Source organism: Saccostrea cucullata, unplaced genomic scaffold (assembly GCF_032062105.1).
Source record: "Saccostrea cucullata isolate Sc308-1 unplaced genomic scaffold, CSIRO_AGI_Scuc_v1 ctg393, whole genome shotgun sequence".
In the NCBI taxonomy this organism is placed as follows: Eukaryota; Metazoa; Mollusca; class Bivalvia; order Ostreida; family Ostreidae; genus Saccostrea; species Saccostrea cuccullata.
In genome coordinates this window covers 35,038-62,622 of record NW_026929586.1, presented here as the reverse complement: position 1 = coordinate 62,622, position 27,585 = coordinate 35,038, and the positions used below count along the sequence as shown (strand labels likewise).

At 29.7% G+C, this 27,585-nt stretch overlaps 1 protein-coding gene and 1 long non-coding RNA gene across 4 annotated transcripts; both read left to right on the top strand.

The window, feature by feature from the left end:
* The first annotated feature begins 58 nt into the window (after positions 1-58).
* LOC134281312 (uncharacterized) lies at positions 59-24,610 on the top strand. Of its 3 annotated transcripts, none has more exons than XM_062763797.1 (8): positions 59-120; positions 19,455-19,540; positions 19,940-20,068; positions 20,341-20,466; positions 21,022-21,156; positions 21,882-21,959; positions 22,294-22,370; positions 22,719-24,610. In XM_062763797.1, exons 2-8 carry the CDS (start codon positions 19,468-19,470, stop codon positions 23,334-23,336), a joined length of 1,236 nt encoding a protein of 411 aa, XP_062619781.1. In that variant the 5' UTR covers positions 59-120; positions 19,455-19,467; the 3' UTR covers positions 23,337-24,610. The 3 variants fall into 3 exon arrangements, with proteins under 3 accessions (XP_062619781.1, XP_062619782.1, XP_062619780.1); XM_062763798.1 differs by lacking the exon at positions 59-120 and adding an exon at positions 16,777-16,845; XM_062763796.1 differs by lacking the exon at positions 59-120 and adding an exon at positions 18,750-18,825.
* On the top strand, positions 258-1,626 carry LOC134281313 (uncharacterized). The gene is made up of 2 exons (XR_009995055.1): positions 258-658; positions 974-1,626. It is a non-coding gene; the product is annotated as an uncharacterized LOC134281313 (long non-coding RNA).
* Positions 24,611-27,585: the final 2,975 nt, after the last annotated feature.

Below are 27,585 nucleotides of genomic sequence, written 5' to 3'. Positions count from 1 at the left end.
AGGCCAGGAAATACACACTTTAGGAGATGATGTTTGATTAAGACACGCATCCAAAGATACACAGAACCAAGCTGGAGAAACGTTTGTGAAACCCCCTGTTCTTGTTAGATTACCTTGAATGTAAGTAAATTTATAATCTCAACAAACGAGCATGTTTGTTCTTTATCTTTGTGAGTACAAGTTGAATTTTTTAGTAGCCATTGCTGTAAGAGAAAAATATTCCGGAGCTATAGTGTTTTCTTGTACATGTACACTGTAAAAAAAGCGCTTAGAAAATAAACACTTCCATTACGTGTTTTGACCTAAACATGTATAAGATTGTGTTTAACGGCTAAACACTTAGGTCTAAACGTGTGTTAGATTGTGTTTAACGGCTAAACACTTATGTCTAAACGTGTGTTATATCTAAATGATGTTAAGATTTAACACATGTTTAGATATAAATGTTTAGAAATTGAACACTTTTCTGTGAAGTACAGAGTTATCTTCCCGGAAATGACGCATATATATTCGAATGATAAATAGAGCGGTTATCGAAACAAAGGAAATCCCAATGTTAGCTAAAGAAGATGGATTAAAGGAAGTGAATGCTAATCAAAGTGATAACCATGAAGAGATTGTGAAATGCATTTAAACTGCAACATTACTGCGATAAAAGGTATGTTAACTATTATTTTTATTTTACATAAATTGACCAAGATGGGCTACGTAAATAGACATGCGTTTGCACATGTAGTTGTAGATCAAGATTACCTTTGGTTATATATTGCATTTTTGAAATCTAGAAAGGAGTACATTATATATTAGAATATCAATAATATCTATAACAGTATCAATATTAAATAGTGGTTATATAGACGAGGTTCAATGAAAGTAAACCAATAATAGCTATCAAACATGTAAACAAAAAAGGTTATACAAATCCAGCCAGTGAGGAGCATATTCTGATAAATTTTGAATTTCTTTCTTACAGGATATGGTCCACATCGAACTTGAAAGCAGAAATACACGTATCAGAGAAACTGACTCTCCAAGTCCACACTTCTTACTTTCTAGGGGAAACTGAGTTTTGTGAAGTCTGCTGTTCGTTATAGCTTTGAACAACCTAAAATATTCTCAAATAATAACAAGTGGATTACCTACTGACGGTCACAGATGAAAACAAATTATGCGTGTGTTGCTCAGTGAAAAATTGCTGGAAGTTAAACTTGATACAGACATGAGGAATAACTGCTTGCTAATCTGGTTAGAATTAAAACCAGCGTGTAAAAATATAATGTATATTTAATTTAAAATTCTTTATAAATAATCCATGCTTGAATGTTCATTGAATAAAATTTAAAATGTAAACAATTGTTATTTTTTCAGTTTTCTTGCAGGAAGACAACGAAAACATCCAAGTGTTTAGTTTGTAAACATGTATCATAACATGTTTTGTAAAGTGTTTAAAGTCTAAACATGTAAGTGTTTTGGCTCTAAACACTTTCCGTTACACGTAATGAAATTCAATGTGTTTAGAATTTCAACGCATCCCAAAAAGTGTGACAAGAAAGTGCTTAGGAAAGTGTCTATCATCTAAACACATTTTTTACAGTGTATCTGTGGTACAGTTTTTGTTGTTTTAAAGATGACTGTTGAAATCAAGCTTTAAATTTTACTGAAAGAGTACCTTTAAGAAAAAAAAGGGGGGGGGTTAACCTTTTGAAAAAGTAAAAGAAATAGTCAGGAAATAAAAAAATGACAATATATGATTTATAAAAATCAATTTTAGGATTAATATTAGAATTAAAATTTCAAATAGGCGTCTGGTTAGATTTTATTCCTGAATAATTTCAAAGTTTGCAAAATATTAAGTTCATCTGTTTATGGGAGTTTTTCCTTGAACGCGATAGCGTCAACATATCAAGACAATTAATACTTTTCAATAATTGGAATATACAAGACCTACTGTAAGTGGTTATATGGGTGCCATCTGTTTTTTTTAATTTCTTACTTACTAAGGAAATCTGAAAACGATCAGCCTTGTATAGTGAAAATGTATCGTAAATGGGTATCATTTTTAGTGCTTTAGTAAGAATCTCTATGCAGTGACATAACTGAAATTTGCATGTTCATGAACGGTTACGTGTATCAGCAATTTAATTTAAACAATATTTTATTCACAGATCTTAAGGTGAATAGGATTGGGCAGCAAGCTCAGCCTATTATAGCCCTCCCCCGACATCAAGGCACACTGTACAAAATAAATAATGTACTAGAATTGAACAAAGTAACAGAAAAGTGAAGCGATTCACAGAAAAAATGATGGTAATAAATGAATGTACAAAAGAGAAAAATGTATCGGTAATAGTCGAATAAGGTTGGTCGCTTGAGTCTCAATTATCTGTTTGCTCAACTAAAATTAGTTTTACGTCAGTGAATAACACCGTAGTCACTGCTACTCACAATTCTTTTTTGCTCTACTAAAAAGTATTTTTACTCTGGTAAAAAATATTTCCTTTCTCAGGTAAGAATTTGAGTAGAACGGTCAACCATAGTAAAATGTAGTGTAGCGTCCAACTCTCAAATATTTCATCAGACTGGAAAAGAAAATCCGGAAAAAAAAGCTTTGCCAATATATTCCTGTTACACAGCAGAGTTTACATATGCATGTTTATGCAGTCCCTAATATAAACACTAACTAAGACCAATCTTCGATTTTTTATAGGCAAACATTATTTAATTTTTTCGCTATCTGAATTTACCTAAGTCACACTATAAAGAGAAATAACTCTTATTTCTTTGCATTTTTTATATCTTTCACTATCGCGAAGAGTTGTTTTTCTTTCGAAATCAAGACGTAACAATGCATATTTATCCGACTTTCTACTGTTAATAGATATACTGTTCTACTGTTATTAGCCATTAAATTATCATTCATAGGATGTTAAAACTGCATTAATTTGAAATTAATATCGACAAAATTGCGCCTTTAAATAGCTTCAATAATTTACAAAGAAAATCTAGAACCATCACGATTTATTAGAAACTTGATATTCATCACTTATACTAAGCCCCGATACAGATTCTTTAAAATTAATAAAACAATGGGTGTAAGATGAACAGTTCAAGAAATTCCAGACTGTTTATATAAACAGTGTAATAATAAAACACCATCAGGTGGTATTGTTGGCAATAATCCACAAGGGCAGGTTATTTTGTGGAATAAGTCCTGTAAATCTCACGATACTTCAATGATAAATTCACAAGAAAAATTATATATATATTGGACTAAGGTGTCATTCAATCTAAAGAAGTGTTGAAAAGTACATGAAAATCAAAGATGTAACTATTGTCAGTCATATACATGTAAGAACTCAAGGTCAAATATTATTGATTGTGATCAGATTCATGAACTTTATTTGTTTTTATATAGTAGTCTTAATCATGGACTAGGTATTAATTTTCAAATATTTGAGGCAAAACATGCTTACATCGCGGCAACCAAGCATTTTATTTGACACTGTCCTGTATGTTTCATCTGCAATCATTTCCTATCCGGTGCTAAGTTGTAATTTTTCTATTACTTTTTTATGTTTCTCTTTCAACTATATTTCTTTATTTAATATTATACCTATATAGAGTGTATGTTTACCTTGAATTGACCTTGAAGGGAAATGACTAAAAGGCTTTCCTGCTGCCTTTTCCCATTTACTTTTGTTTGCAAATAAAATTTCGTATTCAAAAAAGGTAAGGTTTCCTCGACATCAAATTGCTACATCTGTGGTGGTATGAACTTTATAAAAAAAATGATTTGATAAATAAATCAACCAATAAATTATTAAATAATCGTAGATGATGTTGACAGCTTAAACACTGTCAAGGGCCGTAGTAAAAAAAATCAAATCAAATTATTTTGGGGTTTAAAATATTCATATTTCTGTTATTAAATTCACAGAATTTATATCAACTTCAAAACGAAAAAAATCCTGAAAAAATTACGTATGTTTGTTTTAAGAGTTTATGACGCTGTCTGTCCTCCTTAAAATATAACTATCTTCATTATTATCTGTTTCCTCCTCTTTTCATTTTGTACAATACATGTACATCGTATTGTTTATTTATATATATATATATATTTTACATCTGACTAGTTTGTTTGAAGCGTATCTATGATATTAATGTACCCCATGTACATGCAGTGTACCAGCATTTTGGTTTGGGAGATAATGCTGAACTTTAACTTGAATTGTTCTTCATTTATTTATTTATTTTATTGGGGTGGGTGGGGGAGACAAAGTAATTAATAGGTTTGTATTTAAAATCTTGAAGGTAGTTTGGAATAATTAATTACCGGTATATTTTTAAAATTAAATTCAAATGCAATTGCAAGTAATTAACAAAATAATCAATGTGCTTGAAATTATTTCAGTGCATGCTAATGTTATTTATGCTAACTCTGAAATTAATTTCAATCAAATCTATAATTTTTCCTGGAATCTAGGATATTTGACCATCAGAATCTCACGAGAATACATGTTTGTGATTTCACGGAATCTGTTTAGTCAGGCATTTTTATGATTTTATTACATTTCTTTGAGAGAGCTACGGGATTTTTTTTTAATTGAATAAACCTTTTAATTTTTTTATATCTTATGATTCTGCATAAAAATTTCGTAGATCTTTAGGTTTTAAACTGTTCAAAAAATTTAAAATCGATGTTTAAAAGAACAAAACATTGAAATACAAAACAAATTAATCTACGTACAAAATAACGAGCGCTATTTAAGTCTTTTTTTTTTGGTCTGATAGGGTTACTTAAATTGTATGATTCTATTTATACATGTATTACGTTCGTTAAAATGACCCTTCTGAGCTTGATAAGAGTTAAATATTTATTTAAAAATTGGTGGAAGCTGAATATGAATTATTATATACAATGATGATTAGTTTTGTGACATTGTATATGATTTTACAAAGATAAAGATGCCTAAAATATCTTGTATGGCTTTTTGTAAAGAGAGACAAATAGACAATCCTTAGCCCATTAGTTAATCCTTTTTGACTATAAATAGCAGTAGGGAAATACCACATGTATCGATCTCTTGTTTGGAAGGTTTTAAAATCTAAAATCTGGTTTTAGTCTTTTTAGACTCTGCTAAGCTTTGAAGAGAATAAAGATATAGTTGTTTGACATTTACTAAAAACTGTTTTCATACACAGGGAAAGTTCAAAAAGAAGTAACCCCGGCAAACCGACAATTAGTAGTGAGGTGGTGTTGCTAGTCAGTCTTTATATTACTATATCAATTATCTTTGAATGATATGTACAACCAAAACTTGTTTTGACTCCAATAAATTATTATGTTGTTTATAAAAAAGATTTTTCTTTTCACCATATTGATATCTCACAACCCAGAGTTTCAATACGTTTTATCAATTCGCTGACAATCGTTCATGCATCAAGGAAGAAAAATGAGACGGAAACCCCGCAAACGACTAAAATAGAAAAGCACACCCATTTACATTCATTACAAATATTTCATCATAATACATACGAATTTAATGCTTGCATTGGCCGTCCATAATCTCTAAGAAATTTGATATTTTTAACAAAAAGAAAGAGAAGAGGTACGTACTTTTTTTCATATATGTTGCAGATTTAAACATGCTATATGTGTATCCATTTAAATCCGCATGTTTTTTAAGCCATTCTTTTAAAAGTGTTATCTGAATTAGAACAGAACTAGAGCTGTGTATTGAACAAAAAAAATTCGATACGATGCGATATTTCTAAAGCGATATATTGGTTTCTTTAAAAGTCTTTAGAAAAGTTTAATGCTTGAATTTAAAAAAAATTGTTTTAAAACGTTTCGTAGTACTTGTCTCACTGTAATAACAAATTACACTTTATAGGCGTCGGAACCGGAAAAAAGGGGCGGAGGGTAGGGGGCCCACGTTTTTTGCAAATATATACATTATATAGACATTGAAAAATGGGGTTTACCTTTTTTGATTTAGCCCCCCACTTTGGATAAGCCACCGCCCCACTTTCAATTTGCTTCCAACGCGTATGCACTTCAAATTCAAACTTTTTTATTACTGTGAAAACAACATGCATGTCAAATAACGATGTGTATGCGTTTTATAATATTAATTTAAGATATGCTATCTCCTTAATGATTACATGTATATCAATATTGATCAATCTTAATTCAAAACATTAAATATTGTAACCTTTCCTAATTGAAATTCCTCACTTTTTCCACAGAAATAGTAGCCAATCTGTCTGTTCGATATGTATGGGGTTTTTTTTTTTCGATGCGATACATGTACATTTTTAATAGCGACACATATCGACTATTCGATATATTAATACAGCCCTAAACAGAACTCAACCAATCACATGAATGAATAAAAACAAACTCCTCCTACAATTGTGAAATTCTATTGTATATATACTTCATGCCTGAATTAGCCGATCATAGTACATGACTGTGCATATCCCAGGTAACACAACAACGTTATTAAAACGTTATAAAAACGTTTTCAAAATGTTATAAAAACATTTTCTAAAACGTTATTACAACGTTATTTTGTATGGTTTTTTAAACGTTATCATAACGTTTTTCAGAAACATTGTCCTGCAATGTTTTGAAAACATTTTTGAAAACGTTTTCAAAACGTTTTTAAAAACGTTTTCAGAACATTTCTTATATGTTTTAAATCGTTTAAAAATATTTTACAACATAAAAATCATTGTACTTCCTACAGTTTTAATTAGTTTAGATTTTTTACACAAATATAATCCATGAACTGTTGTAAACATCCGCACAGTCAATAAAAGTCTTCTTAACAGAAAAGATTTGTCACAATTGAAATTTAAAAAAAAAATCACAATATCCTTCTTCCTTTGAAAATCATGTTTGGCACTTTTGGCATTTGGATCACTTGGACTTCTTTGTTTTAATTCTTCTGAAAAACAAAGATTTAGAGAAAAACTTTAATTAACAAAATGAATGATCAATCTCGCAAATCATTTTCGTAAAATACATGTATACATGTATATCCATGCATTAGAAGAATTAAAACTATATATAGTCATACATCCGATAAATACAAGGAAAGTCTTTCTAAAATTATTTATAAAAAAAATAAACTTTGTTGTTGTTTTTTTTTGACAACATTGTGTTTTGGGCAAAAGTTCTATAAAATATATATTGTATACTAAATAAATTTATCTCCGTAATACATTCTTGTCAGGAAACTTCAAACATACCTTAAAAAAATAAATACCCTGGTAAATCCCTCCAGCATGGTGTGCCTAAGCAAACCTTATTATGTCAAATTCCTCTCACTACATGTGATCTTTAAAAAGGTATATTTAGTCTTTGCAAACAGCCGCTGTAAATGAAATATGATATTTATTTCCAAGAACTGTAAATTGTGAATATATACATGATACTGAATATAAATACAAATCATTTAACATTTTCAAAGAAGTATTTAACTTGTTAAGCCCCCCCCCCCCCACACACACATACACACTCTCTCCCTCGCAAACATACTCGATCTAATCAAATCATGTTTTGAAGCTCTCAATTTTAAAATTTATCTCTTAGCCTGGGGTTATTATACTACACATGAAGTTCACATTAATTAACAAAACTCACACTAGACACAAGTCATAAAACATTTATGTAAATGCACAATCATGATAAACTTAGATGATCAGTTTACTTCAAAAACAACAAATTACCCGCCCAGTTCAAATATCAGTGAAATGTTCAAACCATTTACAAGGAATGATTTAGGCTTATACATACACTTACTACTATAATACAATTTCTTAATATATGTATACATATTGAATACTACTTTAAATTCAACATACCATACGATGATGTAAAATATTACCTTAATCCTGTTCTTTGTCTTTCAAAATGCTGCCCGGTTTTTCAAAATCTTGATAAGTTGACCTATATAGATCACGTGGAAATAGTTTGCAGCAAGGAGCGAGCGCTAACCACGGCATCCCGCTGTGCGACTCAATTAACTTTTGATAAACACATTATCAAGGAGGAAACAACACAAGTGAATAAAATGCACTGCCTTACTTTGTTGAACTACATCACATCTTAGAAAAATACATTAAAAACGGCTTTTAATACATTTTTTTCACAATGTTTTTAGGAATGTGGCATAAAACAATTAAAGAAGAACTGAATTTAAAGAAAAAATTTTTTTTTGTCCAACCCCCCCCCCCCCCTCAATATGCTTTAAAAGACATCCCCTAGTAATCAATAACAAACAAACAAAAAAGTAAATGCTAAATCAGTAAATGTATTTTTTTTAAAATTGAATTATATAGATGTTTGTTGTTTCTATAACGTTTTAACAATGTTTTCCAAACATTTCAAAACAATGTTATATTCATGTTTTCTGGTAACATTTGTACCTAGAATTAATTACAATTTTAATTCAATTTAATTTTTTTTTAAATTTGAGTAAACGTGACACAATACACCACATACTGTGCAATATATTCTTAATATCATACGGTAGTTTTTAAGAATATTTTTTCCCCCAAACAATGGCATGTGAAAACACTTTTTACTATGCTTTTTAAGTAATAAAAATTATTCCTAATATCATTACATGTAAAAATGTTATGCAAAAATGTTTTTAAAAAACTTCCGTCCAACCAGTATCAAACGTTATAAAAAAACATTTTAAAAATGTTTTTGAGAAACGTTTTCTAAAATCGTCATTATAACCTAGATAAAACGTTATAAAAACATTTTTCAAACGTTATGTCAAAAACGTTTTGGAATAACATCCTTACAACCCGAATATAATGTTATGAAAACGTTTTGTGCTACCTGGGATCGAACATAACAATAACGAGTTTTGATTTCAACCCATTCAGGCTAGCAGTGACTTGATTAAATGAATATGCTAGATTTATTGGGACGCTGTGATAGTAAAGGTATTTAAGCTTTTGAGTAAATAAATGTAATTGTACGAAGCATCCTGAAATTTATTTTTTTAATGTCGTAGTCTTAACCAGCAAGAGTGGACATCGTTCTAGTGCAATATAAAGCTAACAACAGGAACCTTTTCCCCTACCGAAAAAAATAGTAATATACTATAGCTCCTCGTGCACCTAAATATAAAAATAGTACTTAAATCTGACTTCAGACCGGTCTCTGGAATACATGGTACTGATTGTATCGAGATGTGAACAAAATAAGTATTGAGGAAGGCGACAAACATTACTCTGGAAATGAATATTAAAACCTGAGATATTTTAATATATTATACTTTCATGTAAATTACTTGAATCTGATTCGTCGAGAAACATTTGATAAAAAACACTACTACCCGCTGAATAATGAAGCCACGCCCTCCTGCGTAGCAACAGTCAACATTGCTTGACGACGGGTGGTATTACAAAAAATAGCGACTGCGCGGAATTTATGCGCGCACGGTTCACTGTAAAATGTATTTGTATAAAATATTCAGTATAATATAATAAATACTGCATGTAGTTGAGTGTAACATTAAAAATGTTCACCCCTCGAAAACCATTGTAAACCTCGGCTGCGCCTCGGTTGACAATGGTTTTCTTGGGGTGAAAAATTTCAATGTTATACTCAACTACATGCAATATTTATATAAGATCTAATTGATTATTTACAATGGTTTAGAATCACTTTTTTCAATTCACATTTTAAGTGAGAAAGGAATCCTGTAAAGAAGTGCAAACAAAATTGATACGTGAACAAACATCGTTTATTATCTTCAGTGATGGAACAATTATTGGATAAATTATTTGAGAGTATTTGGATTATTATTATTCATTGAAAAAGTGGGTTATGTTTTAGAGTAATAATTTGCGTCTAAACAAGGTATTAAACTTTTCACAAACCAAAATATCAATGTTAAAAAGAATGAAACAGAAAGGATGAATCAACAAAAACATACTTAATTACGAGAATTCTTTTACTTATATTTGGTTTAGTAGAATTTATATCCGTGTTAAATAATTATCTTTTGATAAGTATATAAGCTGTATAACCCTTCCGGACTTGATCAAAGTTTTTTAAGAGTTAAAAACATTCTCCGATGCTATTTAAGTTTGACCTAACACATATACTATAGTTGTTAGGATACATTGTATTTTGTTTCAAAATGAATATAGTCTGACTTTCGAGTGTGTTGTTTTGTTTAGTGGAAAAGAGCACCTGCGACAAAGAAAGGCAATCCATAGACATTGAAATTGCATGCTTTAAGGTCACTATTTTTTCCCCTTTCTATAAATATACTGAGTTAGAAACAATGTTTGTTTTAAAGGTTCATACAGTGGTACACTACCTTATATGGAAGGCAATTTTCAACACGTGACGACGTTTTCGTCACACGTATTCTCCATTCAACTGAATGAGTCACAAAGCATGACTCTCTACTACGTGTTTACGATTCAATAGCGGCACGTGGTTTTCGTCTATTTACTTCGTCACCGCAAAAACTGTATAGCTTCTTTTCTCTTTATAAGAAAAAAATTGAAAATTATTTAAGAAATAAGGTATCATTTTAAAACATCTGTCGGGATATAAATACGAGTTGGTCACGAGATTAAATTCCACAGAACCCAAGGGCTTTATGTAAGCCTTTCAACTGCCGCTAGGGTTCGCTGTTATGAATGATAACTCGTTGTTGAAACTTGTTTAGAGCAGGCCCGAGGTATCTAACTTTTTATACGCAAGTCAGTTTTTAGCATTTCCCAAGTGTTTCTTTGCTGTCAATAGAATGCAGTGGTTTTAAAATTTAGCACTAATGTTAAATTTATTTACTATATAGTTGTGGACACCGTTTAATTAGATAAAAGTAAAATTCTTAATTAAAATAAAAAGTGAAATCTAGCCTCCTTCTTAGTTCTTACCTGATAAAATGTTAATTCTCGGTCGTTCTTCTTTGTGCTGGGTAACACAGATAAGATAAGTAATTCTTGCATTTACTTGTAAAAATATATATATTTATATAGGAAGCGCAAAAGTGCGCACAAAAAAACATGTCATTATATTTTCGCTCCTCATAACAATTAATCGTCAAAGAGAGTTAAAAATATTGAATATAGTCTGTTCCCCATTCATTTGACCCTGTTATTTCAGGTAGAGTGAAGACATTCTCCTTCTTTTGGTCAACGCTTTTGTGTACAAAAAAATGTAAGGAACCCTATTGTGTACATAACAATACCAATGCTGAAGTAGCCTATATGTCATTCCTATAAACGAAAACTCATAAATCGGCACTTACATGTAGTTGGTCATTTTTCACACCTGAGTTATCTTTCCTCAAAACACAACATCGTACATTTCAATGATAAATAATCATTTTTTTTAATGATTGTATTAAATGTATGCATAAGTTATTATCTTTTTGATAATTTCATGTACTTATAAATCTATCAAAGAAATGTTTTTAATATATGTGCAACTTGAAAAATTAGTTGAAAGGCCTACTTTATGATGAATTTAATCTCGTACCAACCCGTATTTATAGCCCGATAGATGTTTTAAAATGATACCTTATTACTTACATGTATATTTACATTTGTGACTTTTTCATACTTAAAATTTGCCTGATTGTGACTTTTAAACTGTGAAATGCATTATTTTTCATACCCAACGGCATGTATGTAATCCACTGAACGCGCGTCGACCCTTTATGACGTCACTGAAAAATAACATTGAACGTTTATCCATACGTACGCACATCCATGACCTCTTGACCCCGTACTTGTATTTATACAGCTATAGATACGCATTGCTTTCATTAGTGTTATATAAAGGAAAGCATTTTCAAATGTAAATATATTCAATTAGGCCTCTGGTTTGAGTTTTTCAAAATAATTTTAAAGTTTGCAAGATACTGCGTTTATGGGAGAGTTTCCTTGATAATGATAGCGTAAACATATAAAAAAAAATAGATTTTTACAAAATTAAATATCCAAGATATAAGTTGTTATATGGATGACGTCTGTTGTTTTATTTATATTTTTTACCAGCCACATCATTGAGATGTGCATGTTCATGATGAACAATATTTTATTTACTGATGTAAAGGTGGATAGTATTTGGCACCAGGCTCAGCCTATTTTAGCCCTCTCCCTACATCAAGGTCAAGGTGAATACAATTATAATACAAATAGTAATAATAATAAAAAAATTAACAAAGTAACAGAAAAAGAATCAAATTACAGAAAAAAAATATTGGTAATAAAAGAAAAACAGAAGAGAGAAAAAATGTATCGGTAACGGTAGAATAAGGTTGGCCGCTTTAATCTCAATTATCTTTTTTTTGTTCCACTGCAAATGTTTTTTCTGCAGTAAGAATATATAACACTGGCAACTGCTACCGACAAATATTCTTACTCTACTAAAAGTATTTTTTTCTCCGCAATAATTATTTACTTTCTCACAGAAGTAAAAATTTGAGTGGAACCTCCAACCATAATAGAAAGCCAGTATACAGCGCCCTAACTATCAAATATTACTATCAGATTTAAAAAGCAAATGAATCCGAAAATAAAACAACTTTTTTTAGTTAAATTAAATCTGGGTGAGAGAATAAGTTATAAAAAGCGTTGCCTAAATTCGTTACACACGGTCAAGGTTGCAGTTGTATGCACTCCCTAATTTAATCATTAAATAGGACCTATCTTAATCATATTTTAAGCAGACAACATTCCAAGATTAATTTTTAGCTATCTGAATTTACCTATCATGCCATGCCATAAAGAGAAATAACTCCTAAGTTTTTGCTTATCTTTTGACAACCGTGAAGAGTTGTTTTTCTTTCAAAATCAAGACGTAACAATTCATATCTATATGACTTTATCTTGTTAATGTAGAATGATATGAAAGTATTCTGAATATGGTACCGGTGTTTAAACCACACACACACACAAAAAGAAATTGATTTCTAAGAAATTGCGCCTTAAAGTGAATACAATAATTTACAAATAAAACATGAAATATTTTGATAAAGAAAATACATAACCATTAACATTTATTGGAAACTAAAACACTGTCATATACATATGTAGATACAACATTTTTCAATGTCTCCAAACCGGTACTACTTTGTATTTTTTCCTATATTTTCTGTAGTTTGATACTTTCTGTTACTTAAATCATTTTCGCTTTGTTTCTTTTGTATATTCTTTTGTTATTATTTTTAATTCTGTACATATATTATCCTTGACCTTGATGCAAAGAGAGGACTTAAATAGGCTGAGGCTGTTGCACAATCCTACTCATATTTACATTTGTAAATAAAATATAGTTTAAATCAAATTTATTGGAAACTTATAAGTTTGCCATTTATACTGGTCATCAATCTGAGAACTGAATTTAGTCAAAATTTGATTAAACTTTTTAATTTGTTTTAATTTGTCTTCAAAATTAAAAAAAACCAAAGGAATGATTATAAGATGAACAATTCCAGATATTTCAGAAGGTTAATATGTATACAGAAAATAACATCAGGTGGTATTGTGGACAAGACATTAGTGTCCACAAGGACACTTCATTTTTTGGTGATAAAACTCATAAATTGCAAATGTAGCGATACTTCAAGGATGAAACATATGGAGATAACGAACAGTAATCAAGATCAAAAGTCCGTGAGACAATACTAAATAGGGGCAGACCAAGCACGGACCTCCATACAAGGACAAAATCGCAAGAAAATTATATATATGTTAGACAAAGGTGTCGTCTAACCTAAAGGAGAGTTTAAAAGTACCTGAAAATAAAGGATGTAACTTACGGAAGTCATATGATAACTCTTGGTTTCCTCGACCGCGAAATTTGTTTTTATTCAATAATTAAATGGCCGATAATGTTGACAGCATAAACACTGCCAAGGGCCGTAGGAAAAGTCCAATCAAATAATATTGTTGCTTCAATATATAATTATTTCTGTTCTACATTTTTTGGGGAAAAACTAATATTATGTTCTTTATTAACATACTTTAAAGTAATTGAGAATGATTAATTACATTGTTAAAATCAGTTTAATAGTAATTGCAATTAATTATTAAAATATTCAACGTATTTGAATTTATAGCATTGCATTTTAACGTAATTTACGCTAACCCAAATCTGTTCCAATTGAATCTTAAATTTTTTCTGCAATCGCGGATATTTGACAGTTAGAGTTCCATGAGAATATGTTATTTCAATGAATCTGTTCTCAACAGTCAGTCATTATAACGATTTCATTACTTATCTAAATGAGAGCCACAGACGCTTTTACTTTACAATTAAACCTTTTAATGGTTTTTCAGATCTCGTGACTCTACGTAATATTATCCATAAAACTTATGGTACATGTATTAAATTGTTCAAAAGATTAGTTATCAATAATTAAAAGAACAAAACATAGAAAACGAGGCAAAGTAATTATCTATGTAGAAAATAAAGAGCACATTTTTTAAAGGATTTCTTCAAGTGTATGAGACTGTAATGCCCCTTCTGGACTTGATAACAGTTAAAAGTGTGTTATCAATTTGCTGGGAGCTAAATATGAAATTATCATTACATCTTATGATGATGATTTTGGAGAAATTGCATTTGATTTAAAAAAAATGTATATAAATAGACCTTAGATATCTTGTTCGGCTGATTTTAAAGAGAGAGAGAAAAAAACACTCCCTTAGACCTTGTGCACCAATCTCTACCAATCTCTACCAAGAGTTATTGTTCCATTTATACTTGTTGCTTAGCGTCTTATTTTTCGATTTCATGATTTGATAAATAGAGTGGCTTGCATGATAATTTGCATCAAGCTTTTATCATCATTGAAATCGAAAAATCTGACAGTCATTCTTTATACCGGTAATACATGGTACATGGTAATTATTTCGTCAAAGTGCTAGAAGCCCCGCTTCTTGTCTCTATTTTTCCCGCCCTGCACGTGATTTTTTTAACCGTAGCTATCGATGAACCAGTACATTGATGGAGAAATACAGTACATAAACTATTTGTAATTTTATCTCGAACAAAGACATTGGAAATGTAAATATAACAGCTGCTATTATTGATAAATATTTACAACCAAAGCCTGTTTTGACTCCAACGAATTGTTATGTTGTTTATTCAATTCAATTCATTTTATTGCCAACACTATCATACATTGGCATATAGCCATGAATACAACAAATAACATACATAAAATAAAATATCAAAGAAAGCATATCAGGTTTGTTGATTGTTTTTTTTATCTAATATGAAAGCACTTTTTCAAAAAGTTACAAACTCTCCTAGCAGTTCTAATACTTGTAGGATTGATAATGTCAATAATAGGGTTTTCCTTCATGTAACATTGTGCATTAAATATTATACAATTATTGCTGTTTTTTAGGTCAATACGATGATTTAGACACCTGAGGAGTACAATATTCACTGAGCCCGAAGGGCGAAGTGAATATTGTACTTCGAAGGTGGCTTAATCATCGTATTGACCTAAAAACAGCAATAATTGTTTTATTATATGACTAAATGATAGCAAACTCCTACAAAACTGTTTCTTTGATTTAATTGAAAGTTTTAACAAGAAATTTCAACAAGAAGACATCGTAATAGAAAAAATGGAACAGGTCAATAATTCTTTATATTGACCTGCAATAATTCCTTGTATTGACCTGGAACGTCACGTGCAGGTCAATACAACGTAGTATTTTTCTAACATAGTTGGATTTCAGCCAATCAGAGAGAAGGAAGTTATTCAATCATATAATAAATCGTAATGTTGTTATCTACATTGATCATAATTGGGACAATAAAGTACAAAATGGTTTTCAATTACACTAAAAAATTTACAAAAATGACATACACGTTTTTCTCTAGGAATAGTTGGCCTTGAGTATCTCCCCATTTCAATATGTAGTGTATGAGCAATAATTCGTAGTTTTGTTAGGATTGTTCTTTCAGATTTCTTCAATGGTAATTCTAGATAATTTGTAATTATTATTCATTTAAATCAATTATATTACTTTTAAAAGTTAATTTCCCAGAATTCGATTTTTAAATGTGCTTTAATTGTTCACTGATTTTGTTTCTATGCTGTTCCTCTAATTTATATTATAAAGTTTTTTTTGTGATATGTCAAATGAATATTCAGACAATTTCTCTTGTAGAGTATAAAGTTTTCTTTGCCAAGATATTCTAGACCCCAGTGTTTTATCTTCCTTAAATGCAGACACCACTAATTGGTCATTATGATCATTTCTCTCTCTAAGTTTTTCAGTCCTAAATAAGATTTATACATATTTTCATAACACAAATAAAACAGTGGGGACTGTCCCAACTCATACAGAACGGCAATATTAGATAATTTTCTATGAACACCCAAAATGTCTTTAAAAATCTGTTGTATTTTTTTAATGGGAAATAATCTGAGAATAATAAATCATATTTTTAGTCTGCTATCTAAATTTCAGAACCATAAGTTAAGATTGGAGTAATCATAGATCTATGAAGTTTAAGCATTGTCTTGACAGAAAAATTTGTATTAGCTGGAACATTGGTTTTAATAGCATAATAATCTTTTACTAAAAAGATATTTTTCACGTAGTGTGATATATTTTTTTCAACCAAGATATATTTGCTTTATTAATTGTTCGATTATCATTTATCAAGGAAGAAAAATGAGCCGGAAACTCCCAGGGATTAAAAAAAGATAATCATGCCATGATTTACTTGAAGAAAAAAAACATTCAAAACAAACATTTCATCATAGTACATATGGTTTTTATGCCTGCATTGGCCGATCATCATCATTGATATTTTAAAAAAAGGTACGTAAATTAATTCATAAGTGTGAAAGATTTCAATGTTAATTCTAAGAAAATGTAATATATGCACATTTAAATTGTTTTAAAAATATTATGTGTGTATAATGATATCCATTTAAATAGATAATTATGTTTTTCGCCATTTTTCGTGACGTCGATTTTCTTTTAAGGTATTATCTGACTTAGAACAGAACCCAGTCAATCAAATAAGTGAAAAACAAAAATCCTACTCCTACAACAATTGTGCAATAATATTGTATATATACTGCATGTCTGAATTAGCCGGTCATATATAGTACTTATTGAACATAACAATAAATAATATGGATTCCAGCCCATTAAGGCTAGCATGGACTTAAATGAAATTATACGATTCATTGGAAGACTGCGATGTTAAGGTATTAAAGCTTAATGACCATCTTGAACGAAGAATCCTGTTTGTTTTTAAAGAATTTATTTTCTTTATCAAATAATATAGCCTTCACCAGCAATGAAGGACATCGCTCTTGCGCTATATAAAAATAACAACAGGGCGTTTTCCTGTTCCGAAAGAAATAAGCAATACTCTCGCTCCTCCTGCATCAAATTTAAATATAAGAACATGAAGAAAATCTGTCTCAGAGACAGGATTGGTCTTCGAAATATACATGGCCCTGACTATACCGAAATGTTTACAAAATTAGTATTCAGGAAGGAGACAAAAGTTACATAAAAAATAAATTTTAAGACCAAAAAAATATTTAAATATTTTTAACATATAATGTATTTATTGATTTGGATAACCATTTTTTCTACTTTTTAAATGAGTAAATTTTTAAAAATACGCAAACATGACGGATATTTGAAACAATCAAAAGCCGTTTACTATTTTCACTGAAGGAATGATTATTTATCATGAAGAATAAATTTGTTGATAGTACTGGGAGCAATTTTATTTGCTGAACAGATAGACGGATTAAGCTTCAAGAATAATTTGCGTCAAATAATTAAGGCATCAAACTGTAAACAAAACTAAAATTCAATGTTGAAAAGAATGAAGCATAAAATATATTACACAAAAAATACTCTAGGAGAGATTTTTTAATTTAGTATTTTGGTTAAGTAGAATTGATTTCAGCGTAGAAAACTGTATCTTTTTTTTAAGTACACGTGCCTTCAAGACTTGATCCAATTTTTTCAAGTGTTAAAACAAATTCTCCCGATTCAATATTACGTTGAAACAATACATGTAGTTCTGATACATTGTATTTTAATTTAAAATGAACAGTATGACCTTAGATATCCTGTTTTGTTGAGAGAGAGAGAGGGAGAGAGAGAATGAGTAGAAAAAAGCCAATCCTTATACATTGCACGCTTCAAGGTCACTTACTTGTTTACATTTCTATAAATAACAGAGAGGGGAAACCCTGTTTGTTTTGAAGGTTTATACATATAGAAGTATATCTGTATTTACAGATGTATTTGTCTTTTAGGAGAATAAAAAAAATAACAGTCAGTCAAAAAAGAATAAATTCGTTCATTTGAGTAGAAATTAATTAACGAATCAAATTTTTTTGAATATGTTACAAACAAAACCTGTTGGACTCGCAAAAATTACTATGTGGTATATAAAAGAAGACCTTTCTCCGGATAAATATCTGAATAGTTTTAATATGTACTTGTCTTACTAATTAAATTACTTGTCATTTTTAATCAAGGAGAAAAAGAAGAAAGAGGGAAAAGCATAAATTAACATTATATCGGGAATCCCCTTGCATTTAAATATAAACTATCACGCCATATAAACCAGTGTTGACAAACGCCCACGAATGAAATTTGGGAAAATCGGTTTTCTTAAAAAAAACTTTAATATTCTTTCTTAAAGAGGTAAGATTAAGAATTCATTTGCGTTAAAGAACAATTGATGCAGGAGGGTGTTTTTTCACTCTGTTCTGTGTTTATTAAAAGGATGTTATCTGTGTATTATGGTCCTCACTTGAAAGGGTATGTCCTATTAATAATGTGACCTAGTTTGGCGCTCGATAAATCTTTTATTATTTTTTAATGTTTTATTTTTTTTCAATTGATGCATATTTTGATAAGAAAACTAATAAACTATTTTTTCCCCATACAACATACTTTAGGAATATTTTGTTCTACTTAATTAAGTTGACGTTAAATGAATGAAATTTTTGTTGCATGACAATTTTTTCTTTAATTAAATTTATTATTTCCTTTGCCATTAAAAGTAAAGCACTCTTCTGCAGAACGATAGCAAATTACTTAATTTAAGACTTATCCTTAGATAGTCGTGCTCGAGTACATGGAAAAAATAAATGTGATTCTAATTTGATTAAACTTTAAAATACAACGAAAAGAATTCTTCAAATTCAAATATTTGCAAGCTCTAAATTAGTAGAAGTACCCTCTCAATTGTAACATCAAGGATTATAATTATTAATTAGTATCATTCTGACAGTTTTATTCTTCTTTTAACTTACTTTGTACCCTAATTAACTTCAAAAGAGCGGATTGCTCTTTATATTAGCATTTTATATATTAAAATTAAAAAAAGAGAGAAATGTTCTATTTGATGTATTTGAGAATTAATTAATATTTCTTTTATTTTGCAGAAAATAATCGACAATGGTAATTGTCGATCAACCTGCCGTAAAATCGGCTGCCTCAAACACTGTGCAAGAAGAACAAACATACACTGGTATGATTAATAGTTTAATGTCTTACGAAATAAATATATTCCAAGATATATAATATTATATATGCTATATAGCTCAAAGTAAATTCATATTCAGAAAAGCTGCAAATTTTATAGCATTTTATCACAGATATATCTAAATGAAAAAAGACGTATTTGTTACATTTCTTATTTAAAAAACCGAAGGCCTTAAGAACTCCTTGCCTTAGATTCATTATTTATTGAAAAGCTTAATTACCTGAAAAATTCTTTTACGAATCATAAACCATTAGGTCATTGAATGTATATCGTCAGTGTAAATGTATTATGATACTCGATTGTCTTTTAAATAATTTATGCTTATAAATAATTTTATGGACTGGACATACATATACCAAATAATGTGTGTTTTTTCTGTTTCAGACAAACAAGGCGGAAACATTGATACCTCCAGAATGAGAAGATATAGGGTTGGGGGTACTAGAGTAATTCCAGAAAAAGAATTTCCCGAAAACCGAGAGGATCTAGTTGCAAGTAGCAACAATTTAACGGGTATTTTATTATTTACATAATTTGAAAAAAGCAAATGTTGTTTCAATACTTTTGATAAAAGAGCACTGGAAGTATATAGTGCCGTAATTATAATTTTTGTTTCTAAATACCTTACGTAATTTATATTACAAATCGATTGTTAAGTTATTTAATCAAAAATCATGATGGTGATAATTAGATTTTAAGAATAAAGATTACGAAATATCACTGAATTTATATTTCAAAATAAACACATAAAACTTAAATTTTTATGTATTTTTTAATGATTGTAGATGGACTGGGAGTAAATACCTATTGTGTCCCGAGCTTAAGTGATACAAAAGTTATTATAGCTGAGGGATCGAAAGACATACATTCACTCCCAGAGAAACAGTCTGAAAATGGGAGGAGCTTAACAGGTATTTGTTTTCATTTAGAAAACCATAAAATTGAAAGATAAAATTTAATTGTAAAAAGTGTTTAAATATTTATTACACCTCTTTAAACGTCTTCAATATAAAGGAGATACATGTACATAAAAAATACATTTATTGACTTGGTTGATGAAAATATGTTTTTTTGATAAATTCATTGCTTGCAACATTTAAAATCCCTTTTAATTCTACTTTTTTTTTAATTACAATGAATAATAAAAGAGGACAATATATATGAACATTTCAGACATGTTCTGTCCTTTTCAAAAGTAGGGGCTGAAGCCAGAAATTGTTAAAAACATTTTTTTTTAAAAAATTCCCCGTAGGGAAGTAAGACAGCCACTTAATGTCCATTTGCAATAGTAAAATATTATCTTGTTATATTATGTGGGCCGTCTCTGCTCCTTTCATACTACATGTCCCCCTCCTCCCGATATAACATACAGTGTATATGTCCTTTTTAAAGATGATCAGGTCTATGAATGCAGTTTGTCAGAATCATACCTTGTTGTAATGAAATATGTTTTATTTCATTTTTAGATGAAGGAGGGATAAATACACATTTTCTGAACACAGACAAGTATAGTTACCCTGAATCAAATGGTGGAAAAGTTATACCAGACGATGAATATCTCCCTCCAGTTAAACAAAGCAATGATGTTCTTGACTATTCAGGTAAATTCAATTACATTTAACATATAACTGAACCATATGTCAAAATGATCGTAAAATTTCATATGCTGAATACTGTAAAATCACATTTTTTGTGGGGTCAAATTTTCGTGGTTTGAGTAAAATCTCTTGGTTCTTGGGGATTTGAATTAGTGGATGAAGAATTGTTGAGTAGTTATGTATGTAACAATTTATATTTCGTGGTGGACATGAATTCATGGGTCTTTTCTTACCTCAAAAACAACAAAAATTAAACCCCATGAAAATTTTTGATTTCACATTATTTTATATACCGTCATGTATGGGTAATTGATCTGTGATTGATACAAAATCAACTTAATGTATAAAACATGACTCTCACTTGGAAAACGTATCACAGAAAAAAAATGTCACGCAAAAGTCATAATATGGTACAAAATACCATATTTCGAGCAAAGTATACAAATCAAACAATCAAATAAGTTTTTAAAAGAAAGTCAGGGATATATTTGGCAATTTATTCGTCAAATACTGAAATCTGTTGGTTAGTCATAATAACTCATCGAATTGATTGGTCTTGGGTAAGAATTGTGGTATTGAGTCCTATAAACCTTGATAGTTCCAAAGAATCAGAAAAAAATGCTTCATTTTTAACATAATCTTACATGTAAACTCTAATTTTTAGTAGGTTACATAATCATCGCTTCTTCTGCTTCACTTGAATTTTAACACTTTGCATTTTAAAATAGATTTCAGGGATATACAGGAAAAAAGAAAAATCAAAACTCAGCAAATAGAGGAGGACCAAAATGTCCGGAACAGGTGTGGTATGTAATTTTGGTGTGATTTTCATCTAGATTTTTGTTGAAAATTTTACAATGACATCTAACATGTACAAATTATCGTTTTAGTATATTTTTTTAAGTCAACTAAGTTTTTTGTCTCTATTTATCTATTTTTTTTCAAATTCCTCACTAAAATGTATTTTTGAAATTGACAAATAAACTGAAGTCCATAAATAAAATATAGAAAACTGAACTTGTCTATAATCCATGTTGCTTTAGCATTCGTATTTCATACATTTCAGGATTATTATCATATTGATTACATTTTTTTTAAAAGCATTAAACTTACAGGACATTTTTTAAAATCATTCAACAGAATCTGATTTAAATGATATCCTTACTGCGGACAAGCAAGAAGAACAATTAGAGCCACATCTGAAAGAAAACCCAGATGTAAGTTTCCTGGAAAGAAAATTATTTTGATTTTAAAAAGTCATCGTGATTTTGAAATCTTCTATTATACTTTTCCCCGGACTTCTACTAGCTACATGTGGTAGTTCATTTAAAAGAATAATATTTATTACAAATACTGTTATTTTTGAGCGGAACTCTTTCGAGCTAGAAATGAATTTCAAAATCATCACTTAAAAAATAAATTAAAGATGAAATTCGAACAAGTTACATGTAGCATTATATTCATTTCTTTTGTATGCATATTATATCTAAATAAAAAAAGTGTACTAGCAAACGAGCGGAACATTATTTACTTAAGTAAATATTTATGGGCATTATTGTTTTCAGGACACGGATAAGGTCAGTGATCTGGATCATTTTAAGGATTTAATTCAAGAAGGGGATGTGAAATATTTATCTCATGTCCGTGTTAAGAGACAATGTTGGATTCCGTATTTTGAATATCATCATCATTATCTGGTAATTGTTGCTAACGATGAAGGTATGACCATTCTCCACTTGACAACAGACCGACTCCTTAATTTGGTCTGCAGGAAAGAGTACATTGACTTTTCAAATAAGACACAATGTAATAATTTATTGAACTTTGACCTGGGTGTGGAACTTATGCACAGATATGAAATGCCGACAAAAGAAACAGATTTGGAAGCCATAGAAGAGAGAATTCAAAAAATGTGTAGAGTTGATTACGTAGAGTACAGTTTGACGTCACCAGAAAAGTGGTACTGTGAATCTCTGGTGTCATACGTCATGACTGGTAAAAAGGACTTTAGAGAGGTTGAAGAATGCATAAAGCGTTTTGGATATCGTGCAGAGATAATCATATTTGGAATAAATAATTTCTGCATGGTACAATCCATAACGAGGCGTGTTTGGTGTCGTTGCAAGGAGAAGTGGAGAACAACAGATTTGGTCAGCTATTTACACAGTTTAAACAGTGGATAAACCTGTTGTCCAATGAGACGGACACACTTGACTGAACGGTTTTTATGCATCACTGAACATTGCCGAACTTGTTTGAGGAAGGTTACGCAGTAGAGATTTGAATATGCAAGTCATTTATGCAACTTGAATATTTGATAGCAAACTATTTATCTTGTGTAATTTAAGTGTTTGCAACATTTCAATCAGGAGTTAAAGACGGTATGAGAAAGAAAGAGAGAGAGTATTTTTGACGTTACAATGTTGGTAGGAATGATTCATAACAAAGAAAAATGTATATATCAATTACATGTCTTAACGTGTTGCATAACTTCCACTAATAATATGGAATGAAACTTCACACTTTATAAAATAAATGTTTAAACATTTAAGGCAGGATATCGATTCTTCTCAATTTTTTTTAATTAAAAATTAATGAAATTTTCACAGGACAATATCACTAAGTGTTGGTATCAGTGAGATTAAATTTGACCGTTCAATGTTAGAGGCAAGGTCAGGTCAAGGTCATAAACTTTTTCCTGAACATTAAAAATTAAAAAAAAAATTACTGGTTCCAATCATGCGATCCCTACTTGTAATTAAAAAGATTGAATGTTTTTCTTTTTGCATAAAAAGATACTACCATATAGGGCCTATAAGATGATATTACCAAATTGACATGGATAATTTAAATAAATTGGATATTTGTTAATCCAAATTTCCTCTACTTTTCTTAATTTTTTAAAGATTTATTAGTTATTTTTATATCCTTCTTATATTTAACTTTCTCCAATTTCACATATAGTTAAGTTGTCACATACAGGTACCAAATGGTACAAAAACTCTAAGTTTTGATCGTTTACTAAGAGAGAAAAACATTTTTACGATTTTTTGGCTTAAATCTGTACTTAGATTTGAAGCATTTAAAAGATAAAATAATTCTAGTGTGTGTGAAAAATCTTATTTATTTGATATATTTTGAAACTTATGTCCCTTATTATTAATTTAACTTACATTTGAAAATTTCGTTTAGTCTTCGATTGCGTAAAAATTATAAATAAATTCAATGTTCTATAATAATATTGAGAGGCAGAAAAGAAGATATTTTCATACGCCACCATTCCGCCAAAAATATAGTCCCTGTTAGTTTTCAAACGCAGTTTACCATTTCTATTTACAGTTGTATAATTGTGATGAGGAAAGAAAAATATGGTCTTTTAAATCTCTTACATCTAAATATTTAAGATATATCAACAAGTGTACTTTGAATATTCTTCTAGTTAGAAACCAGAGAAGAATCCTACCTTAAGAAATCGTTTTTTGGTTTTAATTGAAGTATGAATAAAAGACCAGAAAAATCTTTCAGCAGTCTTTTTAAAACTTATTATGTGATATACATACATGTACATTGAGAAAGCACAGGCATTAATATATATTACGTAAACATAGGATCTCCCATTATTTGTAGTTGAATTTGATTTTTATTCAACGAATTGTGTGGGGTTTTTTTTATCATCGAGCCTTGGCGAGTGGATAAAAACACAAAATGAGATGGACGGAAGTCATATCTAACTACAAATCGAGAGATTCTTCACAACCAATGTCTTACAATGTTTTTATAAAGGACTTCACTTAAATTTACTTCATAACGCTAACACAAAAACCATTGTGACGTCATAATTGCACTTAACTGCGGTGTATCAAAAAAATATCCAATGAGGCATATCCATGGGATAACGATGTAAACATGTGATAATATCAGAATATAAAATCATAAACCAGATTGTGCTTCTTTGGTGATCCCCCTTTCAATATTTTTCAACGATATCGAGACGTCAACACTTGCCCTTGGAGGACGTTTATTCTGCATCCAGGGTGTACCTGAGACTAAAATTGATCTATGTTCCTTATCGTCACATCTTATCAGTATGAAACTTCAGCAGTTTTATCTCACATGACTACAGTGTCAGTCGAGAAATGAGCAAACTCGTTTTTAAAAAACCAAATGAATTTACAGTCAAGCCAAAAAACTCATAAAACTGAATAAAGGGCATAACATTTTCACGGCATCTTTTAAATTTCTTTAATGAAAGAAATATATAAAGCCACTTATTAACTCTTAATAATTTGTTTGTTTCATTTCTTCTTAAAAGAATTGTATAGATTGTATAGATATATATTCTTCATTTAGAATTTATTTTATTTAATTTTTCCTTTAATATTCATATTTTTAAAATATATAAAAGCAATGTAGAAAAAATTGATTTTCACAATCCATTTAAGGGGCAAGGGCCACGTGCACTTATGGTTTTTTTGGGATGTAAAATCCAGTTTGGTAGACAATGTAGTTTTTATTAATTGGACCATTGGTGACAGTGTATATCTTTAATATTGCCAATGTTTAAAGACGTCATGAAATCCTGTAATTTATTTAAAAATTGCCAAAAGTTGAATTCTTTAAAAAATATTTTAAATAGAGCAATCTCTGATCTATAATATGCGATTAAATATAGAGAGATTCATATTCAAAAGATCATTAAACATGTTCATTTAACTTTTGGATCGTTGGCCGTGCTCATATTGTGATTCTTTACTGAAAGGAAAAGGAATCAAAAACACTTGTGTTCTGTAAATCCAAGATCATTGCATTTTAACAAAAACATTTAAGAAATGAATTTAATTTTGGAAGATTCATGAGGTTATGAACTATCGACGCTTCACGCCGGCATATTTCATGAAGCGCGTAAGCGCTTCATGATAAATATGCCGGCGTGAAGCGTTGTAGCTCATATACCTCATGGATCTTCAAAAATTAAATTCATTGCTTTTATTAACATTATTTTCTAATCAGTTACCACATATCACTCCATTCAATTCCCATTTTTAAAGCAAAACAGTTTGCACTATATTTTTGACGTCAAGTAGGGTATTATAACGTAACAATGGAGATATTCATGCTCATCCATGGTCATTCATGAGAAAATGAAAATGAAAATTCTAATTTGTAAGGAATGTTAAGGACAAATAAATGGAAATGTAAATATGATCAAAAACCCGGTTTCCCAAAATAATTTTTTGTGTAGTAAATTAAAGCACCAGTTCTCTTTTTAAATATACAAATTGGGAAAAATAGTGTCAGTCAATAAATAGCTTCAAGGGTATGACAATTTAATGCATAAAATGAACCAATAGATTCCTTTGAAAAAAAGAAATAAGTTTTCCATTACATAATTTAGGATTCTAATTAAGCACTAAACCAGGAAATAATTAGTTTGAGAACGATCCATTGCTACCTTAGCGATATTACAAAATAATGTTGTTTGTCGAAGTTCATTTGTGAAGGAGGGTGCATTATTTTGTTTAAACATCTACAAATAATCTATTTTCAAGAATTTATTTGCATGAAAAAAAAAAACAATGAGTATATTTTTTAAAGTCTGTAAATTACATATTTAGGTTTCCTTATATAGTGTTTCTCAATTATGAAAAATAAGCCAATTTTAAATAAATTAACTCTCAAAAATAAATGCATTACATGTACAAAACTATTGTTTTTACAATTGCTTTTATCTTTGCACATTGGCAAAAATATTTACTATAGATTTATTTAAACTTAACTACGTGTATTTTTATATATCACCATTAATCTCCAAAGTATTATGTTAAACATAGAAATCCATCATTAATTCGTCTTTATTAATCTGAATTCAAATTAAAAATGAAAAAAAAGCATTCTAAGAGTTTTGAATAACCAAGACACGTTCCTTAACGGGATCCCCTTTTTGATTTAAGATGTTATTTGATAAAATCCTGTATTTAAAAAAGTGCCCACAATATGGACATTTCGCTTATTACATTTTTATGAATGAATATCTTGGAATTAAATCGATCTGCCTCACAAAGAAAGACGTGTTTGAATGCCAGAAGACATACACACATGCTTGATCAGAACAGTTTTTTACATATATAAAAAATAACGATGAAAAACTTAACTTGTTCTTTGATTTGTCACTTAGTGAGTACAATCTAACTGTTCCCTCACAACAGTTAGAATACCTCCCATAAAATTGCAATGTAGCAAAGAATTCCAGAATTCGAAACGATTTTGATGAATACAAGAGGGTTTGTATTAAAATTAAGTACCAAATTGATCATAAAAAATTTTTTTAAGCTTACATGCTTAACCCCCCCCCCTCACCCCCCCCCCCAAAAAAAAAACCCGCAGAAAGACAAAATTTTACTCATTTTATCAACGTTTTATTTAATTTTTTTC

Excerpts from the sequence above, each read along its gene's own strand:
- LOC134281312 (XM_062763797.1), top strand. The coding sequence starts at position 19,468 with ATGGTAATTGTCGATCAACCTGCCGTAAAATCGGCTGCCTCAAACACT. Across the intron at positions 20,467-21,021 it reads AAATGGGAGGAGCTTAACAG|ATGAAGGAGGGATAAATACA; the intron begins GTATTTGTTTTC and ends TTTCATTTTTAG. Across the intron at positions 22,371-22,718 it reads ATCTGAAAGAAAACCCAGAT|GACACGGATAAGGTCAGTGA; the intron begins GTAAGTTTCCTG and ends TATTGTTTTCAG.